This window comes from Simochromis diagramma, unplaced genomic scaffold, assembly GCF_900408965.1.
Source record: "Simochromis diagramma unplaced genomic scaffold, fSimDia1.1 OVJJ01000061.1, whole genome shotgun sequence".
Classification (NCBI taxonomy): Eukaryota; Metazoa; Chordata; class Actinopteri; order Cichliformes; family Cichlidae; genus Simochromis; species Simochromis diagramma.
Window position 1 is genome coordinate 1,239,560 of NW_024386945.1, and position 20,957 is coordinate 1,260,516.

A 20,957-nucleotide genomic window follows, 5' to 3' on the forward strand; every position below is an offset into this window, starting at 1 on the left:
TTAGCACAGCTGCTAGGCTAGAGTTATTGCACCACGGAGATGAGCTACACAGAAAAATAGTTTTAAATGCCAGGCAGTTTTCAGTACAGCCAAGGATTTATCTCTTAATATTCTTTAAACCCTATATATTCCAACTGACTCACTGGACTAGATTATTTATTTTTTAAGTGGACCTATTCTGTTCATTTTCAGCTCAATATGTTTTATTCTTGGACTTTTATTCGTGTAGCTTTGGACAATTCACATGTGAAAATAATCCTTATTATCTCATACTGGGCTTTGGTGCCCTCCCGCAGTTAATCCTCTGTTTGAAACAAACTGTTTTCGCTGCTCTCCCCTAGAGGCCACCTTTCCTTTAAGCCAGCTCAAACAAAAGATTTGAGCAGCAGGTGGGTGGAACTCTGTGCCAGAAATCTCTGTAGTAGGGATATCCTGTCTCGCTGATATCCTACAGATCCAGAAGGAAAAAAGAAAGTAGGAAAACATGTTAAGAATGAGTTGAAGGACGATGTTTTGACTCACTTTGGCAGAGTTTAATATGAGGAGCAGTTATAAATAAAAATTAGGCTCATATTAAGTTTACTGTGGGGCACATTTCCTGTATAATAGGTTGCTCAGTGTCCACCTTAATCAGTGTTTACAGAGCTTTAAATATTTGCAAATATACATTTTTACTTTTATTCAAGCCTCAAATATGTCAAGTTTACCAGGCTAGTCTTAAGAACAGGCAACACATGTGAATGTGAATATGCTGACTCACTGCTGCTTCCTGTGTAGAGTCTGCATATTCTTCCTGTGCCTGACAAGATCATTCCAGCTGCTCGCACCTTTCCAACAATCGTGCATGCAAGCTTGATTGATTATTCCAAACTGGTCGTGAATAGTTGTTTGTTACTCTGTGTTAGCCCTATATTAACAAATAATCTCTCCAGGGTGTACCCCACTGCCTAAAGTCAGTTGGATTGGGCTCCACTCTCTCTTGGATCCTACTGCACAAAATATGAAAATCGATATATCCTGATATGGTAAATTAATATGCAAATCAATTGGAACATTGCTAATGAATACATTATACACAGAGAAAGGACAGGAAAGTTAACAAGTTAATTCATTGCATTAACCCTTTCACGCATAGTGGTCACGACTCAAAGGCTGTTTTCTTGTATTTGTGCCAGTGTTGATGGTATACTTGCACATAAACCACGACACTGGACGCTGATGTGTCACTTCATACCAAATTCAGTCAAAATGTGTGTTGTCCACCTAAGTAGACATGTAAAAACCTCTTTGAAAAAAGTCCATGTTTAAAAAAGTGAAGTTCAAAAATCTTTTTGTCATGCCTAAAGATGAATAAAAATACTTAAGAAAGAAATCCTATTGAGGTTGTCATAATTCATGCATGAAAGGGTTGCGGGAAAAAAAAAAAAGACATCAAACTGGAAGGCTGCAGCAGGATGAGACCGGGGCTGCAGTTTTGCCATCCAACCTGTCAGAAACACATCAAACTTTTATGTTCTGCACCTCAGCGGATTTCATCACAAGTTTACTGCTTTACATGTTGGTTGTCTATGAATATTTCCAGTTTTGAGAAACAACAACAACAGTGGATAAAGCAAGCAAACTTAATAGGGAGGATGATGAGGATGGTTGTTAAACGCACATACCATTTTCTCCTGAGGGCTCAATCAAACCCTGGAACTCCACTCCAGTGTGCACCTCTACCCCGAGGAGGAGTGCCACCTTCAATAGAATCAACTGCAGCTGACGGATGCCTAAAAATATATGTGGGTGTCATGAGAAATGTGTGTGTAGCATAACCAAAATGCTACAAATACTATCAGTCGTGCACAGATTAAAAATGGTTGCTAATATTGCAATTCTCTCTTTAAAAACTCTTCTGTTAAGAAAATTCAGTAATGTGATGTCTGAAATTTGCTCGTGTTGACCTACCAGAACTTAAAGGTAATAAAGCCATAAAATATGAATGACAGAAAAATACAGAAATTGTGAATCTGAGAGCCCATTTTGTTTGATTAGCAACGATTAAGTGAAAAAAACAACTACACGGTTGAAATTTGAGATTGTATCATGTAATACTAAAAGTATGGGAGCCCCATAAACAATGATAATGCAGTGAGTTTATTTAATTCATTTCAGACTGGCTCAAAACGGCTTTATATATAGACTCTCACTCCAATAACTGACTGAGGCACTCACTGATGTGATCCAGAGAGCCAGAGCAGAATTTGCCATAGAACTTTTTGGCTCCGAGCTCACGGAGGTCATAGATGGTGTAGGGCCACAGATGGAGAACATTGTTTCTGGAGAATGTCTCCCGCTTCTCCAGCAACACCACCTGAGCCCCCAGCAGGGACAGTTCAATGGCCACTCTCAGGCCACATGGACCAGCACCCAGGACGAGGCACTAGGAGAGAGGAAATCAGCAAACCCTCAGCATGGACGCGATAATAAAACATTTTTAAAGCAAAAGGTGAGGACAAACTAGAACGATTTTAAGCTGCTCTTGAAGGACAATTAGTATAAAGCCATTTGATGAATGTGAGAGTGTCATGAATTATATATAAAGGGCAAACATTTAACAAGAAATTAAAGGGAAGAGATGCAAAAACCTACAGAGTCCCAGCCCACAATCAAATATGACATCTGAATTGAAAATAAATTGTAGTTTGATGGCTGCAGTTATCGATCCGCAAGTGCAGCAAAGGTTCTTGGAAAGGAAAAAGCACTTATAGATAATCTGTATGATCTTTTTAATAACTTTTTTTGTTATAGTTTTAGGCATAGAATGTTTTCTATAAAAGTAAGGAAACACCATTATTATCACAGGTTGATACATTTATGTTCTGACTAAAATAAATGCATCAAAAAAGCATTCAATGAAGATTAAAATACACAAAGTTGAGAAAGATAAATGTCACAAAATGTCAGAAAGTCTTCGTGGACAGCAGTACTCATGGCCTAACCTAATCGATTAGTGATCCACATGTTGCAAACGCTCTTGCAAATTTAACCTACTCGAGTTGAATTTTAACTTTCTATAATGAGCCACGACATAAATGGATAAACTTCCTCTACTAATGAAGATTCTGTGACACAATCCAAATCTCTGGAAAAGCTACGAGACGTGATTTAACTCTTTTAATGTAGCTGCGATTAAAGAGGAATCTCTATCATGCAAGTAGTAGAACCACAATCTCAACTTCTTACATCAAAATCTTTTATCTTTTTGAAAATGACAATAAATGACCTTTAGTCGTCTGTACCTTGTTTTTAGTGCAGACCTTTCCTTGCTGATAATCTTCATGAGAAGCTCTTTTATCAAGCTTGGTCCACAAAGCTTTGGCCTTCCAGTAGTTCAGTCTTTCTTTTAACTTTGCGTAGAAGCTCCCGAAATCCTGCGGATCGATCTCCAGCTGCCTGCAGAGCTGAGTGAAATGGTGCTTTACATCCTTACAGGTCTGGGCTTGGACAAAGAGGTCAAACGTAGCATGTGAAGGGTTGACAGGACCTTGGCTCGCCATAGCTGAGGATGTCAAGAAGACCAGTTCCTTTTGGTCACTGGGTTGGGTAGCTGTGAAAGAAGAAGTTATATCGTGACATCATCTTTTCCTACCTGGAAGTAACACCTCCCCAGGATAGGTTCATGTAAATGATCAAACGTTTTCCCACTGTTTACAGCCTTTGTTGGTGTAATGTTTAGAGGTGGTCCAGTCATGTAAAACTCCTACATGCCTTGTTGTGGGAATTTCCCTCCTCGTGTGCGCTTAATTATAGTCCAGATGTTTGAACACTGATGGCTTTATGTCACCTGGTTGGCTGAGTCATTACTAACTTCCTCCATGGGGCCCCTGTGGCTCTCTCTATCTTTCTTTTTACAACCAAACAGCCCGCCCACAGCTGATGTGTCATTCTCACATGCAGTCTCAGGAAATTTACTTGCTTGTAAGAAAGAGGACACAGTGTAATAGAAACATGTGGCTAAAACACATGTTTTATATGCTTACTTTTCAGTAAACAAAAGGGGTGAAAATTAATATGTAATGTTATACTCAGCTGATCTGTTGATTCTTTTGCTATTAATTAATGACGGGTAGTTAAAAACACATGGTGGGCAGGGCCTACTCCGAAGATCTTGCTTTGTCTGCCTAACAGTTCAAAAGCCAAAGATATTTTATAATATGATCAAATAAAGTATGGGAAAAGGAAAGGCAGTAGACAACAAACTCACATTAACAATCTGGCATTTCAAGCACGGTTTCCTGTGTTTGGTCTGCTGGTAATTCTTTTGTCTTAACCCTGGCAAAACCAAGTTATATACAACTATTTCTTTTTAGGACAGACATGCTTCAGTGATGTCATATGGTTCAAAGAAAAGTGACCAACAAGAGAAGATGAAACATAAATCGAATATGAGAGAACGATAATGGCCTAGATTTTGACTTCTGAAGAATCTTAGCAATTAAAGAAATATGCCCGTGGATCTTTTTTCAACCTTACATCTCTGGTTGCAAGTCACGCACAGCGTTGCGTGAATATGGGCCTGTGAGGGGAGGATCTAACTAAGAACACGGAAACCACATTACTGTACTATATTACTGCAGATGTAACACTGAGTACAAAGAGTACAGCTATAGGTTTTCAACACCATCTGACCCTAGTGTCCATCAGATGAAGCCTCTACGATGTGTGTAGAACAAAAGAATGTTAAAAGGAACAGTAAACTCCTAAACAATGCATGTCTCATTGTGGGAAATATTTTGTTTAAAATAGGAGCTATGAGCTCATATATTCTCGGTCAACCTTTACCCAATGTTGGCAAAGATTGTTGACTAACCTAGAATTAGTGGCACTCCTAGCAACATGCTAATCTTTGAAGTCAACAGCATCCTTAAGCAACAAATACAATGTTTGAAAGGTGAATTCTGAAAATTTACCACAAGTTAACGCTTTCCTAACAGCAAGCTGAAGAAAATGCAGATGACACCAAAAGTGTGAGGCTGACATTTCCTGTAACTATCACTGTACCATTTACTGGTATTTACGCTTCTCTTCTGTAAAGTTGTCAGCTCTTGCCCTCCGCCTGAGACAAAGTCTTTCATTATAGAGAGTACACCTGCATGCTTTGCACGACTGCCCCCGTATGCGTGTGAACACAACTGCATTTTAGCTTTTCCTAAGGCCAACATTTCCGTCCTCACATTTTACTACAGTTTCCTGAAAATGGGCATCAAAACGAGGCAGCTTTTGCGTCCATATGACAAGATGCTAAAATTTTTTAAATAAATCACTCCTCTTATTTTGTTTATTGACTTAATGCTTGTTACTGTGCAGGACAGTTTTCAGTAACTAAAGAGATATCACAACCTGCCATAAACACAAAGATAAATAGTTGTGTTGGTGTGTTAGATAAACCTCCATGGAGATGCAGAACACTAGCTTCAACGAAAAAGGCACAGTGCAAATGAAAAAAACAAAAAACAGCTCTCGTTCAACTAAAATATCTAACGGTATATTTTTACTTTAATACTCGAACGTTTAACTTGTTACATAGTTTAGAAATATTTATTATTTTTACCCTTTTTGCATTTTATGTAGATTTTAACTTTATTTTCTAGGATTTATTAAACCTTAGTATTTTATGTAATATTTTGGCGGCTTTAACGCAGGAATTTTCCAATTACACCTTAAATCATCTTATCTTATTTTATTATATACAGCTATCGACCTTATATGTGTATATAATACCCTGTGTGTTTCACTCTCTGTGTATTTACACACCAGTCAGTGTTTAATCATTAGTTATAGTTAATCTCTGGCTCTTTTTCTCAGCGTGTCTTTTTTCCTGTCTCCCTGCCCTCACCGCCAACCGGTCGTAGCAGATGGCTGCCCCTCCCTGAGCCTGGCTCTGTTGAAGGTTTCTACCTTTATAAAAGGAGACATTCCTTTCCCACTGTAATCAAGTGCTTATACAATATTAAGTTTCTTGAGTTGAGCGTTGTTGTAATTTGGCGCTATATAAATATAACTGAATTGAACTGACAAGAATACACAGCTACAGGCTATATATAGCAGACTGAGGAGTCACAAATGACTTGGTGGTTATTTGTCTCCAAGGCTATGAAGTGAACCGCTCCTCCCATTAAAAACAGAACATTTAAGAAGAGTGAGGTACTCTTTGAAGACAAAATAAACTGTCAAATCTAAAAACTTAAAAATAGCTCACACGGCCGACTTGATACTTTGATCTAATTCTCAGGGAGGCTGCTGTTTTTATAATCTGTTGTCATGTTCTTTTTTTCCCCTTCTTAAACATGTAAAACTGCACAGCTGAAACCACAAGCCCACAGACATATTTCCTTTTTGTAAGTGTTGCAGTGTTAAAAAAGAAAATATTCTCACGCTAAAATACAAGTTTAAGAACGGCCACGCGAAAAGAAGTGCCATCTGTGACAAAGGTAAAACAACACACAACCACCACCACCACCATCATCATCATCATCATCTGACTTCTGTTAAGCAATTCTAGGCGAGAAGCAAGTCTTCTCGGGAATGTTGTTGCTGACAGCATGATCAGACAGAAAATAGCAGGACTGAAAGGTAATTTGACCTAATTTCACTCACTGCCAGTGGATTGGATTCGAGTGGATTGACCCACCTTATTTAACGTGTAAGCTCTGTGCACTTTGTTTGGCAGCAACGCTGTGTTTATCAGACTCGTGGATGGATCATATTCTCTTGTCCAGCCTGGCAGGTTTACAGAAGGACATAAAAGAAGAGAAAGAGAAAGGAGAATGAGCGACGCGAAGAAGATGTGAGAGGAAACAGAGAGATTATTTCCTGGACACGTATCTAGACTTTGTGCTGGCATTTTTTTTTTTTATACTTATGATCTCACAATCATAGCAAACTGATAAATGAGCAGGCGTGGCACTGATCGCGTTCTGCTATGCCAAAGCAGGGTGCAGTCCCAACATGTTACTGTATGCAAGCAGCCAGATTGCAAACTGCACCCTGAAACAGGAGCTGACTTAAGTTCAGAGAAAATATATCTTATAGAGCTGCATCATAAAAACTAAATGATTTAATTGCGTGTTTTATGATGGAAGAGAATTTTAAAAGATACGCTTCAGACAGCAGCACGTAATGACCTACACAATCAATCAATAAACTTGAAAACTTATAGAAAAAGTACCCGCCTCAGAGATCGAGAGGGGGGGAAATACAGGCACAATATACAACATTACATTACCAGCTCTGAGGTCGACCTAGAAGCGGGTTTCCTTGAAACTGTGTCCATGCTGTCGCTCCCATTTTTTCGTTTTTTTCTCCTTTGGTTACAGGTAAGGACGTGGACTGCCTCACCTGCACCTCGCGCCCGCACTACACTAGTGGAGCCTCTTCCGGGACATTCTGTAAAGCTACACACAGCGCGAGCCCCACGTGATGAGCTGTGAGGCGATGCACGCGGACGACAAGTTCTGTGATCACAGCTCAGTATTCATGTTAATACTGCTATAATAATAATAATAATAATAATAATAATAATAATCCAATTATACTTGTGAAACATGTCATCAGTGGGTTTTACACGTTAAGAAAATGCATAGAGCAACCATATCGTGAAACAATGTTTAATGTCAAAGAAGAACTTGGACTCAATTTATTTAACTTGAATATTTCCAACTTTCTACTCCTACTTTATTCTCTTTTACAAGAGAAAAGAAACAAATAAAAGGATATTTGAAAATACATTAATTACAACTTCTACCATTACTTCATAATGGCACGGATAATGTAGGCTACATAGTCCCCCATATATAAAATACTCGAAAGATCTCCGGATTTCGACCGGAAAGAGACATAGGCCTAAATCCCTTGGCGACTGCGACAGGAATCCGTATACATACGGAATAAATATGCATAGTCATTCCGTATGTATACGGGAGCAGGCGAAATAAGCTTCTTGTGCTATATCTATCAAATTATTTTACTTAATTATTTGACTCTATGTGTTAGCCCTAGATCTGACTGTCCATGGTGCACTGTGATAGACTTGTTTGGTATTTAGTATGACCACCTTTATTGATTAACTTTCCTGAACTCTCTCAGGCAAGCTGTCTTGTAGTTTCTTTAAGTAGTCATTAGGAATAATTCTCTTGGCTTCTTGAAGGACATTCAAAGCTCATAAATAGATGCAGGCTCCCTTTTGTTTTGTTGTATATCAAGATGACCCCCTAGTACTTCAGTAGTGTTGAGGTCTGAGCTCTTTGGAGGCCAATCAAAGGCTGATAATCTTCCATTATTTGTTGTTGTGTCCAGGTTTGGGATCATTTTCCAGCTGAAATAATGAAGCCACTGCCAATCAGACTAGATGACATTGCATTTAGATTTCCAACAATTTTGAGAAGATCCCCAACACCACTGGTTGAAATGCATCTGTAAAACATGTTTTTGATGAGGATTCAGTGGACAGTAGATGGAAGCACTGAAGGGCCAAATGCATATCTCAGGTCCAGTGTCAGTTCTTTGCTGGGATTTTTCCAGTTTCTTAAGGACATGACTTTTAGATACCATTCACCTTTTGTAAAGACAGACTGTACACCATACTGAGATATGCCTTTTTTTTTTTTTTTTTTTGCTAAAACTCTTCAGGAATCACATTGCTGGTTCAAAAAAATTTATGCCTGTCAAACTGTATCATCTTTGGTATTTTTTCATTGATTCAATTAAACAAATGGGAACAAGTTACGTGCTCTTGTGACAGGAATCTACTAACAAAATGCCTAAAGATACAATTTTGGTTAGCTGTCAAGTTGTTATGTGTAGACACAATACCGGTTCATCCCGTGAGTTAGGTGTCTATTTTAGGCTTGAATGATTCAGCTCATTGTTAAGTGGCACAATAAACAAAAAAACATTCCTCTTAAAATATTCAGGTACAAGGACTAGACTGAAAATGAGTGAAAAACCAGACAATATATGCAGAGAAAAACTTTGAAAGAACTATTGCTTAAAAGCACTTTAAAAATTAAGAAAAAATGTGGCTCCTTGGAAACGAAATATGAAGAAATAAAGACTATGCAAAAGTCTTGTAATTAGACTATTTATATGTAGATAAAAAAAATTGACACTACTGTTCGTTGCATGTCGCTATAAATATGCTTTCAAATCTTTTTCTAGGTCAATGGAAGATTACCTTTGTGTCTTAGAAAAGGATAATCAAGTATTTTGTGTACATTACTGCTTTGTGTGAGTATGTTTTTCTTTCTTTTTTAAAGAAGCATTTGTTCAGTTAATATACAAAAGTGCGTGTCATAGGCAGTATACAAATTTTATTCAAATTTGAACAGTAATCAGTAGGATTTAACAAAGAGTTATTTATGTGAAAATTCCCATTGGATACAGTAGAAAAAGAGTATATATAGGAATATCACTGATTTAAAAATATCTGCATAGCCAGAAAGGAGACCCACAGAACCCCACAGGAAATGTCCTTGGCTTATTAGCAAGGCTGCATACTGACTATATGATCTTTTTCATGCACTTTATCCATATTTTTGCTCAAACATTCAATGAGACAGCAGGAAAAGGGAACGATGCAAACAACCCAACTACACCTGCAGGCCATTGCATTCTTTATCCGTGCAACACAGCAGATGTAACACAGATATCAAGCTCCTATTCATGGCAGCTGCATCATCCTTTTGTGTGGAGTTACTCAGCCTTAACCAGCAGTGCTTTGGGAAATCCCGGCTGGAGAGCCCACTCGAGGAACAACAGAAGGTGGCAGCACAACACTGTCGAACAGATTCATGAAAGCAACATGTCTGACAAGAATGACACGCGATTACCTGCTAATTTCTCAGCCTGTATAGCAGCATCAAAATGATCTAAAGGTCATCACGATGTAAACATTGTGGTATTGATTGTATTATGGGAAGCATCGATGCTGGTAGATTATCAGTATGTGGCGAGAAACAACTGGCACGTTAATGTTCAACTGAGAAAGGTTTCACAGAAATACGTGCACAAAGAAACATACCTGTGCTCAGAAGTGTTGCAACTATGATTAATCTTATACTTTAAGATGTTATGTAACCCAGAAAAGTACCAGAAAGCAAAATAAACAATTGGGTTATTCTTTAAAGTAATAAATTATAAAGATATATACAAATATTATCATTAAGAATATTTACAATTAGGTTTCAAGAAGCCAATTTTTTTTGTTATACCTGCCACCGTGGTCCTGGGAAAGCTTTGTAGTCTGCCTCCCATAGGCATCAGGGAGGCATAACCATACTGCTGCTCGTTTATCATATTCAATAAGAACACAATGACAATATCTCCAGTGTAACATTGTCCGAAAACTTGCACTCATTAGTGAAATACTACTGCTGGTTAAAAATCGTCTTCATATCCATGAAGTTGAGAACTGCGCGGGGACATTCACCTGATTTTAATGCGAATGCTTGAAAGTAAATCTACAGATTAAAATGCATGCTGGTGATCCAATTGTGATCCAAAAGTGTACACAGATGCAGGATCTCACAAACAGTGGATTATCCTTTAAGAAGAACAGAACAGCATAACCTCTGTTTAGATAACACAAGCTTCATTGTAAGAAAAGTCCGGAGTATTAAAATACACTTTTACACAGTAGAAGAGAGTAAAAAAGACATTTTTCATTGGCACAAAAATCCTCACGGAAGAATTCTTGTTTTCTCCATCCTGAGATGATCTTTAGTGATCAGTAGCCATTTATCTTTATAGATTAAGAAAAGTCACAATTAGCAAATAGAGACAGGGACGGCCTCTTTTCTTCTTTGCGTTGAGCTGTATGTTGGTCACAGCAATAACTCAATTAGTCCAGCTGGTGAAAGAGACTTTCACATCACTTTCACATCACAAAATCTCACAGCAATCCAGAAACAAGCCTCAATGTTGCACAGGGGAAGTGTGGTGCTAAAAACTGAAGTATTACCATGGAAAATTTCCAGTTAATCCAGGTATAATAGCAAATTCTTTTTAAAGAGATCGATAATATCTTAAAATTTGATGTTGGTACCACATAGATGCTTCTTGAGCAGAAAAATGGAAGACGGCGTCTGAGCGTGTGCGTTTCGAAGGGGATCCCAAAGAAAATGTGGCGAAAAGAGACATCCTGTTGTAACCAATAAACTTAACTCTCTGGACACCCACCCATGTTTGACTGATGTGCTGTCTTGTAGGCCATGTTGTGTCATTGATGGTGATAATTATAAGATCAGTCAGGAGAAATAACATAGGAAGAACCCACGAGGAAGGCTTATTAGGACACCTTACAAACACATAAAAGGCAGACACACCTCTTTGCCTGTTTTGGGTTGTTGAAAAATAATACCATACCTTGAAAACAGTCTCTCAAACTGGAAATGTTGGAGAGACTTTGGAAAGACTGGATTTTGCTGATTGGTTTGATGTCACTCAGAATCAATGATTGTACCCAAATATGTGTCAGTTCTTTGCCCCATTAGACAAAAAACCCCAAAACAAAACACAACCGCCCCATACACAATTATCCATGCACTTTAAAGACGATGCACATGCTCAGTTATGCACATCCATACTGTGCACAGATATGTTGCCAGCTTGGTTACAGGTTCTCTCCTGGCTGGTACTGAGGCTCTGTGGAGGTAAAGTAATCCTCCAGGAAGCCCTGCAGGTACTCGAAAGTTGGCCTCTCCTCAGGTTCCTTCCTCCAGCAGCTCAGCATCAGCTCATGAAGGGATTCGGGGCACTCTGCTGGACATGGCATCCTATAACCACGCTCCACCTGGTCTAACACCTCCCGGTTCACCATACCTGGTAGAGAAAATAAAGCATTATGAAAGGTATGCGGCTGAAAAACTATCTCCATAGTTGGAGTACTAAGTAAGACATCTTTATGCTATACACAGAATACAGAATTATTAGGTAAGTGTGTATTCTGATCTTTTTATTATTTTTATGCATATTTTACAATTATTTTCTTTCACTGAGTTATTAATAAAACTCCTAAGGGCTGACATTACAGCAGCACTTACTCTTAAAACACATGTAATCCAAACTGGATTATCAAAATATAGGCCAAAATTTTTAACTTTTTCATATTTGTATGATGTCACAGAGCATTTAGAGAAGTCAACCAGCTCTTATTATGGCTGTCTTGCAAATCTTTCAGGTCACTCAGTCAGAAACCTTTCTGAGTGCATGCTAACTGATGCCCCCTAGTGGTTACACTTTTTATTTTTATTGTGAAGCAGCCAAACTCTACAGTCTTCCCATTTTTTATAAAAACACAAGACTATCAGAAACCCATTATTCTCTGGTGCCACGATATTCAAGAACTGGAACGCTGAAACACGACCACAAATCAATAAGATTGATACAATGAAGCATTAGGAGCGAGCCAAAAAATAAATAAATAAATAAAAATAAATATAAACTAAGACTGACTCTTGATGGACGTGGTAGGTGGGCTAACTGATGCAGATCACCACTTTCAGGAATCTGGTTAGGGCTAGTACTATTAAGGATGAGCTGGTGGGAGTTTTCCATTCTGACTAGATAGTCAACAAAGGCCTCGGATATAATCCACATATGAATTCAATCACATCATAAACAAATGCAGGCTTTCTCCATTCTTTAACAGCATTTTGAAAGCTGTGGCTGGTCCTTCAGCAAACACTGACTATGAAGAGACCATGAAACTGACATACTTCATAAACAGAAGGACTCCTGAGAGTTACTAAAAACAGGATGACCTTTTTTTAAAAAGGGGTTGTGAATATTTTTGAAAAGCCAAAAATGTTACAGTTACCAAATTTAGGAAATGTCTGGAAGTCTGTGTAGGTTATCCAGGTCAAATGACCAATAGTGGGTTAATGATCCTCAGAACAACCTCCAAAGGTTTACACCCCTACTGTGGGTTTATAATCTGGGATTATCTGCCCACCAGTGGTTTTAGATCTCAAATGACCTTTAGGATTGATTTTTTTTTATGTGTTATTTAGTCTCTCACAGGGAAAAAATAAACATACATTTCCTTTAAGCATTAAGTTTTGAGGTTCAAATTCCTTCAACCATAATAAAGCCTTAAACAAAATTATCTATACTTGCCTGGGTATGGGACTCGGCCTTTAGTAGCCAGTTCAGTCAGTAGGATCCCAAATGACCATACATCTGATTTAATGGTAAAGCGGCCATACAGCGCAGCCTCAGGGGCCGTCCACTTGATGGGAAACTTGGCACCTGCAAGAGAACAAGTTTATCAGGAGGCTGAAATTAGATCATTGTAAACAGGCTGAAACAAAAAACCAACTGGCAGAGCTTCCTGCTGTTCAACAGCTGTGACATCACAAAATCGCTGATTCCTTACACAAAAGTGAAGGAACAAAATCCAAATAGATATGTGATGCCTTTGAAATACTCTATATTTGGCCTGGTGTTAGAAACACAGAGAGAAAGGCTACTGTGTCACATGGAGAAACTGCATGATAAAATAAATGCTGTCTTTTTTACCCTTATACTTTTACCTTGCCTGGCAGTATATTCGTTATCCTCTATGAGGCGAGCCAAACCAAAGTCAGCCACTTTGCAAACCAGGTTATCTCCCACCAGGATGTTAGCAGCTCTTAGATCACGGTGCACATAGTTCATCCTCTCGACATAAGCCATCCCCGAAGCAATCTGAGAAAGGGGCAAATCTCTGTTTTATAACAGAAAAGTAACAAACAATTAAATAATAAAACGTGATATTATTTGCGCTGACCTGTGAGGCCATGTCCACCAGCTGGGGAAGGCGAAGCATCTTACCCATGTCCCCTTTCAGAAAGTCCAGTAGGCTACCTGTTAGTGCGGATTAGAATAAGTTAATCACCACTGAGATTATGAAATTCCTGAAATTCATTTTAAATTTTGAAAAAAATGTATGCAGAAATGATGTTTATTTATAAATAAATTCATTGTCTAGAACTTTCTTTTTTCCCAGGCAGTAAACACATCATAGTTTAGCTCAATTTTTGGCTGTTTCTGCTTAATCACATCCCCCTTTTTTAAGACGTGTCCATCTTTTAATTAGACTTAGAAATATGATTTCGATGAGTCATAATCAAATAATATTTTAAGTACTACACATTTTTATGATTATTTACATTTACAAATGAAAAAATGTACTCTGAAAAAATATTTAAATGTGGCCGAGTGAGGACCCCACGCTGACCTTGCCCCATGTACTCTGTGACGATGTAAATCGGCTCCTCAGACACCACAGCGTAAAGCTGAACCAGCTTTTCGTGTCTCAGTTTCTTCATGACCTGAGCCTCCTGCAGGAAGGCCTCCGGGGACATGGTGCCGGGCTTCAGGGTCTTGATCGCCACCTGCGTTGTACCGTTCCATGTTCCTGATTAAAAACAAATGTTATTAGTATAACATTAGTATTGATTGTTAGAACTTAAACAATTCAATTCCAGCTTTCCCCCATTAAAACTGAAGTCATTTAAGCGTTAAAATAATTTTCTAATGCACCTCTGGACAGTCTTGTATATGGTTGCTTTTTTAAATGTTGCTCCATGACCATCCTTTTCTGACAACAAAACATTTCTGCTTAAAAGCTAATTACTGGTAGTTTCCAGTAATTAGTCAGAGCTCAAGCAAATGGAAGACTCCTGTTTTTTCACTATGAATTTGCCCCAAAGGGAAAGACAAATGATTGCTGATTTCTACTGTTATGCCTTAAGACATTTGTGGGAGGACAGTCAGTAGGTATGACCTGAGCATACCTGGGTGTGCCTGAAAACACAAGAGCTTTGTGGTCGCACCAGCACCAACCTCCATTACACTTAATTTGCCTCCCTGTCAGTTCATCCACGTTCCCAAAATGAAATTCTAACTGACAGGTCATTGTTTTCATACACTGGGGAAGATTCATTGCACACTGTAGTGGAAAAAATGCAAAGCGACAGAAACAAAGATCTACTGAACAATTTGAAAAAAGCAGCCACACTGAAAATGTTCCAGAAGTGACGTCGGCATATTTAAAGGGCATATTGGCCAAATTTCTAAAACGTTTGGCATTTTATTTTCACTGGCATCAACAGTGATCATGCAATAATATTCTAATCAGAATCAGCTATCAGTTACAGCAGTAATAGTTATAGCTGTGCAATTTTTCAGTCATGCAGCGCTAAAATATTTTATGCACTTTGGTCTTACAATAGCTGTGACCAGAGAAAATAACTGAATATCCATTAAAGGAATAAAGCCTGACTCACCCATCCAGACTTCGCCGAAGCAGCCCTGTCCAAGCTTTATGTCAAGACGGAGAGACTCTCTCGGGATCTCCCAGGCGTCCTTTGCTAAGCCCTGAGTCTGAGGCTTCAGTACAGGACATATGTCTGTTAGGCTGTGACACAATCCATCAGCATGCTCTGGGGAGGGAAGATTGTGAAGCTGGTCAGTGGTAAAGCAGATAATGGGCAGGAAACACAGGAAAGGTTTAACTAAAAGAATGAGTGAATGAATATTAGAGCCGCTCTGCTCATTTGTGTAATTACTAAAGACTCTGTTGGGGAGGGGAAGCTAAAAAGCATTTTGTCTGCACTGAACTCACTGCGGTAATGATTGACAAGGTGCTGTAGGGAGTTGAACTGGGTGCGTGACGTGATGTAGAAGCCTCCACTGTCCAGCTTCCTGATCTTGTAGTGCTTCACATTTAACCCTTTTGTGTTGTCATAATCCAATACAGACAAACAGTAGGCACCTGGGGGAAAATGATAACCAATTAACACAAAGTAGCAAAGACATTGATAGCATTGATTCATCGAATGATGTTAAATCTGTGTTCTTTCTTTTAAATCACCTGGTGGAAAGTAACAGAACATTTGCCATTCAGAATGAAGAGTAATTGGAGTCCATTTTTGTGGGCAGTGTGTTCATTGCAACACCAGAGGGCAGTGCTGGTCAACCAAAAACCAGTCTGAATCACAGATTTGGCCCAAGGCGATGCCTAGCCTTTCTCTTTATTTTTGAACTGGGCAATATGGCCTGTGGTTGTATAGCCTCAGGTCCACAATGACCTAATTCTGTCTCACTCACTCACCCAGTATTTCGCCTCTGCTCCAGCTCACCCACCTACTCCCCTTCTGCCTATCTCTCCCTACCTTCAATCTTTTCTCAGTCTCTCCAGATTCCATATATCTGCTCCATAACAGTAATCCTGTAATGTACCAGTGTGTACACACGACATATACACACAACTGACTGAGCCCGAAGAGACTATTTTACTGCTGCAGCAGCAGCAGCATCAGAGTAGCTGCCTATCAGAACCATCTCTCTACACTGAGTCCCACAGGCATCACATCCAACCTTTTCCCATCTGCCTGATTTGTTTCTCTTCTGTACCCACGTTGCCACATGACTGACACGGCACAGCGGGGAGCACAGCGAGCAGCACGGAGGCTTGCCTTACTGTAGAAAGAATTTGCTTTCTTCTCCTCGGTGCCTTTTTAGTCTGATATGTCACAGAACAGAAAATTCATTTTGAAATCTGAACATTTTACAAGTTCATAGAAAGATACACGAAGAGGTGTAAAAATAACTGCACACTATGTTTCTGGGATTTTTTTTAAAAAGTTCCCTGGGTAGACTGGTTTTAAAAATAAAAATCTACATGCCCAGGCCCTAAAAGTTTTACATTTACAATTACTCTTTCTCATACTCTGTCATAAAGGAAAACTTGTGAGAAAGCCGAGGGCTGGTGTTTGAAGGATATCAGAAGTCACTGATTCAGGAGTAGTTTTGTTCAATAGGGATGAGTGTGGTTTGAAAAAACACTTTTTAAAATCAGAAAAACAATCACAGATCCTAAAAAAATGCAGGCAAGCTTTTAACTTTTTCCTTGTCTTAACAAAAAGTACATGTACACAGCTTGCATGCCTGAAACACCTCAACTAGTTATTGTATGACTAAAAACTGGAAAAACTGCACTGCAAACTAACAGATGTTGATGGTGTTTCCACCTACAATAGAGCTCCAATCAGAAACTCTCCTACAGCACATTAAATATTAATATTGTATGATTCTGTGTTTTCAGTTCAGTACACTTTTATTCACAATATATTAAAAAAACAAAACAATCCGACACTGATGTATATCTACATGCAAATCATATCCCTTTAAAACTCTGTGTTGTGGATGAGTTAGTGGGAAGATCAGCTAAATCAGTGGGATAACACATGATCTCTTGATTCTTGCTTGTGGTGAATTACCTTTTATAGGTTTCTTGCAATTTCCAGAAGCAATAATGTTTTTGTTTGTTCAAAGTTTTTTTTAACAGATTAAGGGATCAGTTTGTACACAAACTACACTTTAGAAAATCTAAAAAGGATATCTAGGTGATGTTTAAATACGATTGAGTAAGGAAGTAAGGAAAGTAATGTTGTAGATGCTGGCACAGCTTTCATTTTTAGAGCTACTTTACGACCAAGACCAGATATATTTAACGAACAGTCTGATGATCAATGTCAAAATAGTAGTTACAGGGAGTTTCTGATTAGAGAACAAATTAACTAAGTCGTTCAGATACTTCACCGTATTTCAGTTTCAATTGTGATTCAACTTACCCTTGGTGGTTTCACTCTCTCGCACCAGGAAAGTCCCTCTCCTGTTCTCTAAACTCAGCAGCAGCCTCTCAGAATCGCGGCGTGTGATTTTGCCAAAGTACCACCTGGTTGAGGTCAAGACACAACACATGGGACACAAGGGAGCAGATTGGTGAGGGGAAGGAGATATGAGTGGGAGAAAGAGAGGGAATGGGAAATCGAGGCTGAACTCGCTTATAGTCTCAGAAGGTTTCGGTTATTCCAGATGCAGTGCATACAAGTGCCTACAGTGCAACAGCTGCTTACCTGGACTCTAGAGCCAGTTTGAGATGACTGATGGAGAAAGAGGCAAAGGTGAGAAACGAAGTTGTTACAAAAAGTTAGTTTGTGAGTTTTATTGTAAGCAAGCAGGTTAGCATGAGAGGTTTAGCAGAGAAAGTGGTTTCTGAGCTACAGCGAGTTGAATGGATAGTTTAAGATTTCGGTGTAATGACTTTCATCCCAGCATCAAGCCCAAGATCAAGTCAGGGTTACATTACAAAGACACTCACTTAGTTCAGCTTACCTTAAAGACTGGTAACAGAGGCAAATACAGTCAAACAGTAACAAAGTTCACTTGCCAGCAAGCCCAATTTTTATGCTCTTTCTAGTCCTTTTGCTAAGTTGCTACTACTTTCGTAGCCTCATAGTGAGCTTTAAATGGGATCTGTGACACTCATTTCCAGCATTCTTGGACTTGACTATCTGGTGGTGCTTCTGCCCTCACAGCCAGAGCCATGTGCCTGATATGACCACATAATAGACATCCACCTTTACACGGAGCACAGAGTATAAGAGACTGTCTGAAATCAAGTATTTAGAAGCCTAAGCATTTGGCTGAAGTATTATTTTCCACATACACTGACCTCATTACTTCAAACTAATAATATGTAGCAGTAGTCCCTTTTAAATGGTTAGGTTCATGTATTTCACTACTTTTAGTGAGAACCTGGCTAGCTGTTGTGAACTCGCTGTAGCTTTGGTGCTAATTTTACATAGCTATCAGCAAAAAAAATGAAATAAAATTACCTCCCAAAATGTAAAACTATTCCTTTAAGGTCAAATTTCTAATTCACAATAAAAGTAATAATACTGAAAGCTCCAAAGAACACAGAGTTTGAGGGTTAATCTTTCCATGCGCTTGGTGAAAGACAGATAAGTGTCACATCGAGAGGGAGAGAGAGAGAGAAAAAAAATAAAGGGGTTTACTCTTCTGCTTGGATGGAGTCAGATGGAGCCACATAATTGCTGGGGATATAACCGCTCTCTCCGGTGGTCAGGGAGCGCGCCAGCCACCAGTCCCCTTCTCTGCACAGACGAAATGATAACACACAGCTTTACCAAGGCTCATCACAAGTCCAAAACACAAATGTGAATTTTCGGGCTGTTTATCAAGTGTCTCAGACCATAAATGAAAGGATAGAGTTTGTTTTGTAATTTTAGTAACTGCTGCAATAGCTGTAGTATTTCAGCTCTTGGCTCTTGGAGAAGCTTGACGAATGTCAGCCCAGGTTCTTTTGCTGTTATGCAATTACTATGGTTGGGAATCGCTGTAACTAACAAAATAATAATATCATAATTTACTGCACACAACAGCAACGTGATCTATGCGTCTACAATACATCCTGATATCTGTAAGTGAGGAAAAGATATCCCTGAAATGACAAAATGCAGCAATTATGTACACCACTGTGGTGTCAGTGTGCGTATGTATTATCATCCTTATTCAATTAATATTATTATATAATAACGTGTCGGTTCAGTTAATTAGTTCTCTGATTTGCTTTCCCCCGGCTAGTTTCCCCTCTGAGAGTTTCTTTTCCATCAGCACATGTTAGTTAACTTCTGTTCCCTTCACCCTCTTTCATTTGATATGATCCATAATTAGTTGCGGTAAATGAAGCAGTGATTCTGGTAAGTCAAACTGGCAAAGGGACTCCATCTAGACCCTTTGCTTTAATAAAAATGCTGATGTTTACTGTCAGTGTACTCATGCCATATCACAACAGGGGATGATATTCTTGTGATTCCCATCCCTAGTAATTATAGAAACATATGGATATTGCAAAAGGCAGGCTGATGGTGCATGAAGGCTACACTTTACGAGAGGTTGAGCTGTTGAAGCTTTGCAGCACTATATTCACAAGTCAAATTTTAAAGCAATATGTTTATTTGCTTTGATTATTTGCCTCCCATTGATAGTGCTGCAAGGCTTTCAACCAACTGCTACGAGGCGAGGGCAGAGGCATCAGTTTCACATATGCTTCATGTGATACAAAGAACACAGGCTCACAAATGGTTGATTTAAACACAGTCGTAGAGAAGCTTCACAAACCTGCAGTTCACCTTCCTCCTATCAAAATGTGATGGTTTGTGAAGGAGAAATGGGAAAGAGAGATGAAATGGTGAAAAAGAAGAGCGTTGGAGAAATACAGAGAGCATATTATGAGCAGTGGCAGAATAGCAAAGTACGCAGAACAAACAGACTTCAGCACAGCACATATGATAAAGCTTCGAACCTAAACTACTTGAACTACTGTGTATTGAATGAGGCACAGTAATGAGGCCAGGGAGAGAAAAAAAACAGAGGGCAGAATATGATCTTGACAAAAGCCCGTTGACTCACTATGCATAGCTTTACTAATCCAGTGAACCTGACCAAACAGAAAACTAGGACAAGCCTATCTGACACTTACATTAACAAGTCTTAGAATTGGTTCGAGCATTCTTAGTATCCTTGACCCATTAATGGGCCAGATCTCTGGCTTAGCGGGTCAATGATAATCCACTATTGTTCCAAACTGCCTTCTTGGTCAGTAATTTGTCAGTAGGCAGGCAGCAATGGGGGTGCATGACTACACTATATGGTTCACTGCATAGCTATTGAGTCAAAGAGCAAGCCCGTACTTAAAAAAAAACAACAGTATAGGGAATAGGAAATGTTTCCCTTGACTGTAAAGACAGAAGTCTTCAGTAGACAAGTGACATCAATTTTGGAGAGCACAGTAACCAGACGGTGAGCAATAACTTATGCCAAAAGACGACAGAGAAGGAGTGTGAATGTTTTACTTACGTATTGTTTACTATCTGGAGCCGTTCACCCTTCCTAAAAGACAGATCTGTGGCTGTTCGAGATTCATAATCGTATAATGCCACAAAGGTCGTCACCCCTCCTGTGAGAAGATAAAGTGTGGGTTTTGATAAAGTGAAGCATACAGAGTGCACAGTTTAAATAGCCAGCACAACAAGGTGGTAACTGTAAAACTGAAAGCTCTCAGC

The 20,957-nt window shown here is 39.0% G+C and overlaps 2 protein-coding genes across 5 annotated transcripts in view; both read right to left on the reverse strand.

Moving 5' to 3' along the window:
• Positions 1-355: 355 nt before the first annotated feature.
• Positions 356-5,559, reverse strand: mical1 (microtubule associated monooxygenase, calponin and LIM domain containing 1). The gene is made up of 6 exons (XM_040038002.1): positions 3,635-5,559; positions 3,285-3,544; positions 2,218-2,425; positions 1,665-1,772; positions 1,431-1,486; positions 356-448 (listed from the first exon to the last, which is right to left on the reverse strand). The coding sequence occupies exons 2-6, from the start codon at positions 3,540-3,542 to the stop codon at positions 356-358; spliced, it is 723 nt and encodes a 240-aa protein (XP_039893936.1). The 5' UTR covers positions 3,543-3,544; positions 3,635-5,559.
• A 3,774-nt stretch (positions 5,560-9,333) lies between these two features.
• The window catches only part of src (v-src avian sarcoma (Schmidt-Ruppin A-2) viral oncogene homolog), a 28,953-nt gene continuing 17,329 nt past the window's right edge, over positions 9,334-20,957 (reverse strand). The window contains exons 3-14 of one of the 4 annotated variants that reach the window (XM_040038041.1): positions 20,752-20,851; positions 20,014-20,031; positions 18,888-18,986; positions 17,946-17,972; positions 17,661-17,764; positions 15,650-15,799; positions 15,312-15,467; positions 14,261-14,440; positions 13,811-13,887; positions 13,575-13,728; positions 13,159-13,290; positions 9,334-11,862 (exon numbers count right to left, since the gene is read on the reverse strand). In XM_040038041.1, the coding sequence (XP_039893975.1) occupies positions 11,654-11,862; positions 13,159-13,290; positions 13,575-13,728; positions 13,811-13,887; positions 14,261-14,440; positions 15,312-15,467; positions 15,650-15,799; positions 17,661-17,764; positions 17,946-17,972; positions 18,888-18,986; positions 20,014-20,031; positions 20,752-20,851 (1,406 nt within the window). In that variant the 3' untranslated portion in view covers positions 9,334-11,653. The remainder of the gene's footprint in view (positions 11,863-13,158; positions 13,291-13,574; positions 13,729-13,810; positions 13,888-14,260; positions 14,441-15,311; positions 15,468-15,649; positions 15,800-17,660; positions 17,765-17,945; positions 17,973-18,887; positions 18,987-20,013; positions 20,032-20,751; positions 20,852-20,957) is intronic. The other 3 variants (XM_040038042.1, XM_040038043.1, XM_040038044.1) reach the window with 3 other exon arrangements.

What these genes read in the sequence shown, in the direction of transcription:
- mical1 (XM_040038002.1), bottom strand. Translation starts at nt 3,542, where the DNA reads ATGGCGAGCCAAGGTCCTGTCAACCCTTCACATGCTACGTTTGACCTC. An exon ending in TGAGCCCTCAGGAGAAAATG is followed by an intron (nt 1,487 to 1,664) that starts GTATGTGCGTTT and finishes TGTTTCTGACAG; the next exon opens with GTTGGATGGCAAAACTGCAG. An exon ending in CTGCAGCCTTCCAGTTTGAT is followed by an intron (nt 449 to 1,430) that starts GTCTTTTTTTTT and finishes CTGGATCTGTAG; the next exon opens with GATATCAGCGAGACAGGATA.